Source organism: Rhodnius prolixus, unplaced genomic scaffold (assembly GCF_049639745.1).
Source record: "Rhodnius prolixus isolate KJV_2025 unplaced genomic scaffold, Rpr scaffold_4, whole genome shotgun sequence".
NCBI classification, from domain to species: domain Eukaryota; kingdom Metazoa; phylum Arthropoda; class Insecta; order Hemiptera; family Reduviidae; genus Rhodnius; species Rhodnius prolixus.
In genome coordinates this window covers 7500510-7509470 of record NW_027411614.1, presented here as the reverse complement: position 1 = coordinate 7509470, position 8961 = coordinate 7500510, and the positions used below count along the sequence as shown (strand labels likewise).

Here is an 8961-nt window from a genome sequence, read left to right as displayed (position 1 = left end):
CGTGGCGAAAACGTCACTAATGACGTCACTATTTTCGCTCACGCGAAGCCCACAACGCCCCATCTATAGAGCTGGGTCGAAGTGAACGTTCAGAAATATGGCGCAATTTTTAAAACAAAATATGGCGACTGAAAAAATTATCTCATGTAAATGAAGTATTATTTCATGTAAATAATAGAATGTGTTTCTCGAAAGTCTACAATAAATAAATAAATAAATAATTACTTATCCCTTTACACACTAAATCACTGAATTACACAAAATCATTTACCTGAAATAACTTTTAAATTCTTCATCTGAATAAAGATCAATTACTCTGATAGCTAATAATACGCGGCCTAAGTTTTCGCTTTTTACCATTGCGATTTTGTAAAATTACATTCCACTCTAATCGGAACTAGATAAAGAACTTTCTAAAGCATTATTAATAAATATCCAACTGTTGCCACAAAAGACATTTTAATTTTATTTAAACGTAAATTTTATAAATACTCCACTAAAATGTAATATAAAAAATTGAACTATATATATTCTTTAAATATAAGTCAACTTTACTAATAATTAATAAAGTTTATTATAACTGCTTATAAACGGGGTTAAAATTAAAAAATAACCTCTTCAAGCTTCTAACTTATTTTCGAGGCCGCCATATGTAATGTTTACATGAACGGTTAAAACGCCCACAATCTGTTCCACTTGGGTTCTCGATCGCAACGCTCGCAAGCAAGTGGAACGGGCAAAACCGCGGTCGTGAGTGTGATCGTTGTGAACGCTTAGTGGAACGCACCCACTGTTAAGAGGCGTAATTGAATTACCCATTACTTCACAGATTTTGCCCCGGCAAAAAACACCAACCTCCATCTTTCATAACACGGAAGGGCCTGAAGAAGTATTTAAATTTTCATTGTGAACATTGTACTTTGGTTTACTGAACTTAACGGCAAACTTTATGAAAACAGTGACCACCCCAGGCACAATTTACTACACGTCTCTAACGCCTCACTAACAATTAAGTCGCAAAAACAGATACGTTAAGGCACTATGTAATTTTGGCCACTACCTACATAATTTTTCTGAGAAACCTCTCCTAATAATTTTTTTTCAGTATTCTTCAATTAATAAGCACTTTGCAACTTAGTTTGAACTTAGCATAATATTCCACAGAATTTATCAGAACAACCAGAATTAACTCATTATGAAATTCGGCACCTCAAATTTGTTTAAAATGAAAGTTAAGATATTTCTCTTTTCTTTTTACTTTTACAAAATTGTATGTTGGTAAATTCTGGCACTTGACTTAATTAGGAAATTAATTTCAAGGGAAAAATGGATTGGGAATAAATTTGAAAATCAGGGCATGTTCAAACCACGATATTTAGTTTGGCCAAACGGCATCTATTCACGTTAGTATAATGTGTTTATAAATGATCTAGGCCGGTCTAAACCTAGCTTCAGATTGGTGTGTATGTCTGATTCGACCAAAAAAAAAAAGAAGGAAGTTCTAACGTGATTGAACATGTTAATCTGTATTCTCCAAATAAAATAATTCTTAGTTTTCTGTTTAATTAAAATATTACAAATTATTAAAAAAAATATACAAAATTGGTTATTGAACTAACGCACTTAGTTTTGGAAACGCATCAGTTTTACTCAAAACAACTTTTTGATGAGTATGTGAAATATAACCCTTAATTTTTCCTTGATGAATTAGATTAGCAAGAATACAATTGGCTTCTTCTAATTCAATTTCGCTACTCTCCATCATTCGCAATGCAATTAATAAATCTTCTAAAGTTAAAACGGGATTTTTCATTATCATGTACCTAAGAGAAAGAAAAGTTATATTTTAATGTTATTAAACAAAATATAATTCTTATCAAAAATTATAATAAAATTTTCATCTTACACTTTTTTGAAAAGATTTCTATAAGTGACAAGTCTTAATCGTTCTAAAATTAGATAAATTCCACTTTTAATAAAAAATTCTTGATGTGTTTCAATTGCTTCGGTTAATTTGCGTGCATTTCCACCCCTTACTGCTTCTCCGATTTCCCATAATTGGAGTAAGTCATACTTTTCTAGTAAACTTCGCTTAGGTAAGTAACCCTGTAATGAACATTGCTCACAATTATATACACATTAAACACGTTTATATTAAGGACAGATATGTCAGTACTAACCAACAAAATTTTTAATGGAACCAAATAAATAAGTATAAGATGCTTATTCTTTTTTGAATCCTTGTGACATCTTTGGAATGCAAAAGTTAAATTTTCATTAGCTGTAAAATAAATAGAGTAAGGTTTAAGTCGCTGAACAAAGAAACTTAAAATTTAAAAGTATATTTTAATACGAAACTGAAGACAATTCACAATAATGCATGTAATCAAATAAACTATCTGCAAGTAAAAAAAAGTAATGATATATCGAGCATAGTGTCAATTAAGATTCGGTACTGACCCAGTACGTAATCACTATCGAACATTGCTTTCCGTCCAACATAATAACGATACGTAATCTGCTGACTTAAATTAAATTTATCTTTTAATGGCGATGAATCTATGGCTCGAATTAAAGGTCTCATCAGATGTAATTTGTTTATTCGAAAATATAATTTAAAAAGTTGATTTACTAATGACAGCATGCCCCACTTTTTCGTGTCTGATTCAGAAGATCGACTGAAAAATAATAAATTCAAAACTACAATTTTTGATCTCTGTGCACGGGAGATTTTTATAGGAGATAATGAATGTTCTCATTTTCCAATAGAGCTAAGACCAAATTCGATTGATTAGAGTTTGGAGAAAATTAGTCAAGGCACCGCACTATCACGCCTAAGATGTCGGTTGATTAGCCGATTCAGTATCTTTCCTAAGTTCATCATAATAATATGCTAACGTGACTATTATAAGCTAACAGACGATCATAGAACTGATGATTAAACTGAAGGTTGACTGGAATATCATAAAACAAGTAATGACTTTTAAATATCAAGGTTTGGAAATATCAAATTCTGGTGTCATTGTCGATGAAGTCCTCCACCAATCGTAAAGTAGAGGGATGCTTCAATTAAACGATTTTTCGTTTCAGTCATTTAAACATAAAAGCAAAAGGAGGAATTTATAAAAGTTCTACCCGCCGAGACAAAGCAATATCTCCAGAACAAAGCGAGCATAATGGACAGTACAAATTAAAATTCTGTCAAGTATTTTTTGACAGAAAATTTAGTAAATCCATACGACAAATTGGTATACCTAAAATAGAAACTGGGTTCACAGAAAAAAGAAAGAATGGAATGGTGTACTTCAATTAGAATGTAAATGGTTACCGCAGGACTGAAAAGTAGGAATTGCTCGGGATGAATCTTCCCATGAAAAAAAGTATAAGGTCCAGGAATAGAATAGCGACAACCTGCACTAGTGGTAAGAGACTTGAAGTCGCTTTATTGAAGAACGGCTTGCTTACATTCCAGATATTATGAAAAAGAGTTTTTCAAAACTTTTGGAACATTATCGCATAATTAACTACTCAAAACTGCTTTTATATTGTCCAATACGATATCGTCACCGTTGGCCTCATAACATACAACAGTAAAGTGATTTCAGTAAGAGTACTGCCAATAGGTAGCTTCTCTGATACAGTCGATCCAGCCAACAAAACTAACAACATCAGATTCACTGATTATATTTATCTATAGATTGTGATCGAATTAAACAAAAACTACTCACAATCAATTATTGCAATCTTGGCAGTAGTATTTACATTTTATCTCCAATTAAGTGTACAGGTGGCATATGTGCCCACAATATATTTTGAACATGCTATGTTCAAATGGTAATGTTATAAAATTACGTACTTATCTGACGAGCATATCCTAAAGCAAGCCATCATGGTTTCCGCAGCCTTTTCTAGAGCTTCTCTAGGTTTAACTGATCCTCTAGACGATTCATTACTCGAGATGGTATCAACTTTTCCAGCAAGTATTCTCAATTCTAAACAAACTGTATTCATCACAGGTAATAACCAATTTTCCTCTTTATAATACTGAAAAATTCTAATGAATGCCTGAACAACATTGTTTTGTTCCATATGTGCTTCATTTGCTTCATTTTTAAATACAGCAAATAAACATCTATAATGAATTTTTTTTTGAATTATTTACCAGTTATTTAAACAAACATTTAACAATTAAAATGATCTATCTTGCCTAACATGTGCACCAACAAGCTCTCCAAATGTTTCATCTTCAATATGATTGGCAATAAGATTGTCTGGCTTTGAATGAAATAGGTTTGAGTTTTTTGCATGATGATGCCTCAAAGAAAGCCATTCCTAAAGCAAGCATAATAAAAAAATTAGAACTATTTTCTTTGAATTACTTCACACAAACAAAAAAAAAGTAAAAACTTACAGCTAACTGATATCCTCTTTTCTCATTGTAATAGGAATTTATCTGAAACAGAAAAATAAAAATTTTGACTTATCTCTATTTTTAATTTTTAACAAATTTTGTAAACGCAACACTATCGTTCTTACCTGTTGCAAATATTGTACGATACTCATATTGCATTCAAAATTTAGCTTAATCTAAACCCAACGTCTAAAAACAACAGTAACAATAGGAGGTTATTCACTTTTTAGACTGTTATCCTCAAACTACAAATCAAGCCGTAATATATTATTTACCTTAATCTTACAATTATACTGTTCAACAAAAGTTACCTTAATAATACAAATACATTATTTAACAAACAGATCTAGACAGTTAATGTATTGCACTGAATTATGGATGAGTGGACTAATCACTTCTTTTTAAGATCTTGGGACCTAGGGACTCCCAGTGTACAGCATAATTATTAGTTACTCCTCTATCATCCTAAATAAAAATACATAGAACCTCCTTAGACAGTTTATGTAAGTAACTGTCTGGCAGGATTTAGCTTATCTCTCTTAGTATCCCTATTAAATTCTCCATAGCATGTACAATGAAGTAACATACTTAAAGACCTTAATAGATATTTTAGGTCGCAGTGAATTTTACCCACTACCAAAAATCACAATATTTTGTGCTCCTCTCTTTTTAATTTATCTTAATATGGTAAGAGGAAGCGTTGCGATCGTAAAAATTTTTTGATGATTTTTTACCGGAATACACTTCTGAGGAACCCTGAGTCCTTTGCATGAACGTGTACATAACATCAAAATAAAAATGTAAAACAAAAAAAAAATGAAGAAAGCTCAATCCAAGAAGTACCAGTGTTTGACACTTTCTCGAAAATGGTTCTTACAATTAGCTTTTAATGTGCGAGTACGGTCAGTAAAAATGTAGGAATATAACTTTTATTTGAAATATTTTTCCAAAAAATTAATGTAAGTAATCGAAGCGCAAAGAAAAGTTGGTAATGTTCTCCTGTAATGAATCTTTTACTCAAACTCAATTGGGGTGCATTATTTATTTTAATAATTTGTCAGGACTATAATTATCGGCAAAGCTGCGACTTAGGGCTTTTACTGACTTGTAACTTTAATGGGTCGCATCCTCAGGAAATGCCAACCTTACAGGAATGGGAAATATCTCTCATGGACCACAGATAAGCAGGATTTCTGTACTATAGTAACAGCGTTGGTTTCTCATATCAGGGGCGGCTACTATTGTAAAGGAAGACACGGGAAACTAAAAGTGTCCGAATTTCCAGGACGTAGACATGGAAAATATATACCATCACTTCTGTTTTTATTGTGAAAGACTAAAGAAGTGGCTAAGGGAATTGGAAGGCGAATTTCGCGAATGGGTACCAGAGCGTGGACAGGCACTCTACTGGCGGTTGAAACTATTCAGACATTTGACATTATCTCCTCACTACTTGACCAATGTTCGGAAGATCAAAGAAGATGAATAAGTTTAAATTAATAGCTTTTGTTTTTAAATTAAAATAGGTGAATAGGTCATACAAATAAGAAATTGAATCGAACTGAATGAGTGATATAAGTTAATAAAAACAAAAAATTTAAACTATGGAGTTATAAAAAATATATAATGAACTAGTCTATATAAAAGTAGATGTTAATAGTCACAATTTACACCTTTAATGTACCTTTTTTTTACCTCACTAATGCATCTAGACTGTCATCTCTGGTACATCCATAAACCTTTCTTCTAGAATCATATAGTGGTATGATGACTAAGACGTTTCCCACGAGTATTGCTTCCGCCCTATTTTTCTATACCTATAGTTTTTAAACTCACGTTTTTCTGATTCAAATCTTAGAAACACTATAATTAACTTTCACAAATCAAGTTTAACTATTTATCAGATAGAGAAAAGGCAGTTTACAAGTTATAATTTCCTAAAAACCCTCTTTATTAGAAAATTTTAAATCAGTGCAATGATTCTGAAGAAATAACCGATTGTCGATTTGGTTATTATCAGTTAATCGGAATATGTAGTTATTTTACTAAAAGAATTTTAAGTGTTTTTCTCAAATACAGCTTGAAAGATTTTTTTTAATTTGTTATTTTGCTACTCATTTCATCTTGTAGGATGTTTAACTTTTATACAATTTTTTTTTTCTCCAACAAACCCTTCTTTAAAGTAGTTCTGAAGGTAAGATGTTAAGCTTGTCTCTAACGTACTATTTCAGTGTAATGTACAGCCTAATTACCTGTATAATCCTTGAAAAACATCGGTCGACTTTTCAACGGCAACTTTTTGAATTATTTTTTCTTATCAAAGTCCAAGATTCACTTTGTAAATTGCAATAAGAGGAAGCTTTTTAATTGTTCAGTCTAGAATTTTAAAATGAAATGTTCAAACTAAAAATTCGGATTTATTCCAAAGTGATTCAAGGAATAATAAAATTTAATTTGTTATCATTAGCCAGAACAAAAGTTTTTAACAAATAAAACGCTATTAAATGATATTAATATTAGAAATGACCATCATAACTGCAAATTAAAACAACACCACTAACCATCCTAATAAAACATTTAAAACAACTTTGTAGAAAAAAAAATAATAATAATAATAATAAACTCAATAACTTATAGATGTGTCCCTGTATTTTTTCCCAAATAATAATAACATTTGAAGTTGATATTTTGCAATGTCTGTCAGAAGGGATGTGCGACCTTTCAGTTTAGGATCGATCATAATATTTTTATATAAAAACTTTGCAAGATTGTTAATTCAGTCTCTAGTTTGTTTAGAACCACTAAACGAATCATGTTAAGTTATCATCCTACATAACACAATGTAATGTTATTTCTCATAGTTACTGTTAATAAAAAAGAATATAGTGAAATGTGATTTTCGTTTTTAAATGAAGTATGTGAACAGATAAGTACTTTTTTTTCTTACTTTAGAATTTATTTATTAATATTTATCTTTTGCAACAAATTGACACTTTTGTTCTTTCTCTATTTCTGCTTTCAAATATTGTCCTACAATTAGTGTTGTGATATTTAGTTTTATAAAAATATTTAGTAAAGAACACAATAAAATTACAGAAGTATCTTGAAGAGTTTTTACAAAAAAAAAAAAATATTTGAATAGAATCTATTCATAACTCCTTAAAAAACACTTACAGTTGAGTATATAATTATATTTATTTATTATTATATTATTTATTTCAGTAATTGTGCACAACTTGATTATGATTACACCCAGTGACTTTTTCATTTTTTGTTTGGGTACACTAATCATCTAAAACATAATTCATTCAACTAGCACCAAGATATTCAGACCGAACTACATTTAAAACGATTCTTTGAGGGGGAATATTGTGGGAATATATAATAAAATCAGATATTAAAAATATTGTTTCTCGCTTTGTAAATATATTTGAAATATTCACTAGTTAATATTCTAATTAAATCCTTGAAACCTTTCTTAGAATACAAAACAAGTACGATTCCTTTCATTGAACATGGCATGATTTTTTATTCTCTTCCCAAGAAAGAATTAATATCTGAACATCACTGAATTAGGAAAAGAAGTAAATGCGTCAAGAATGAAATCTGTTGGAAAATCAATTCCGAAAATATGACATATGTGTCATTAATCCAGCAAGATGTCAAGGGCAAAAAGAACGTTGTAGCGGGATGAAGAGTTACAAAAATAAATAAAATGGTTCAGTTTGTTATTTTACAACTTATACATCCAAAAATATTATCGAATTGTTATAATTTAATAGATTATTTCAAAACTTAAAACAATATTAACATACTGTTCAAACTGATCTGTAGCACTACCTATTATTTGAACTTGCAATATTTTTTCCAAAATAAATATAATACTAAAATGTAGGGAAGGGATTAGCTATGAGGTTAGCATACTGGACTCCCACGCGGAGGTCCCGGGTTCGAATCCAGCTGCTGACTTTTCTTCCTAGGAGCTTCTTACAGCTCACTGTCCGGTGATGGACAGTGTTGTTTGTAACGAGAGAACACTGCCCGGAGGCCGGCAGTGCACTGAAAAAAGCTCCGGGCGCCAATAACCTTAGATGTTGACGCGCCTTAAATCACAAAAAAAAAAAAATACTAAAATGTAAATCGTAATTAAAATTACATATCACTTTATCCAAGTCGGTTCTGAATTTCACGCGATCATCTTGGGTATGATTTAAGCGTACAGCCTGTTCATAATTTATTGACATCAATTTGTTATGTTCGTTAGTCAAATTGGCCAATGCTACTTTGGTGTCATTCAGTTCTGCAACTAACTGATAATTCCTTTCTTCCAAAGAAGCAATAATTCTTTTCTCAGTACGAATTCTTCGGATTAGCATTTTTATTCGTTGTTTCGGGTTAGAGTTTTGCTTATTTTTATTCATCTTTAAAATATGATAAAGCTCGATGTAGTAACCAAAACTTCAACCCTAAAAGTTGAGTATAAGGGTAGATTAAAACACAAAAGGTACACAAATCAACTCTTATACTTTCTGTCCCACAGGGCAGTTTTA

General features: G+C 30.9%; 2 protein-coding genes across 4 annotated transcripts in view; one reads left to right on the top strand and one right to left on the bottom strand.

Annotated features, from left to right (window-relative positions):
• Positions 1-1499: 1499 nt before the first annotated feature.
• On the bottom strand, positions 1500-6946 carry PCID2 (PCI domain-containing protein 2). Of its 3 annotated transcripts, none has more exons than XM_074132012.1 (9): positions 6664-6946; positions 4537-4600; positions 4412-4453; positions 4208-4332; positions 3857-4132; positions 2461-2678; positions 2181-2281; positions 1907-2106; positions 1500-1823 (listed from the first exon to the last, which is right to left on the bottom strand). In XM_074132012.1, exons 2-9 carry the CDS (start codon positions 4561-4563, stop codon positions 1607-1609), a joined length of 1206 nt encoding a protein of 401 aa, XP_073988113.1. In that variant the 5' UTR covers positions 4564-4600; positions 6664-6946; the 3' UTR covers positions 1500-1606. The 3 variants fall into 3 exon arrangements, with proteins under 3 accessions (XP_073988113.1, XP_073988112.1, XP_073988114.1); XM_074132011.1 differs by having other exon boundaries at positions 4537-4656; positions 6664-6944; XM_074132013.1 differs by lacking the exon at positions 6664-6946 and adding an exon at positions 4687-4833.
• Positions 6947-7152: 206 nt separating this feature from the next.
• Positions 7153-8961, top strand: part of wg (Wnt family member 1 wingless) — a 100405-nt gene continuing 98596 nt past the window's right edge. The window contains exon 1 of the mRNA XM_074132014.1: positions 7153-7325. The gene's annotated coding sequence lies outside the window, so the exon portion shown is untranslated. The remainder of the gene's footprint in view (positions 7326-8961) is intronic.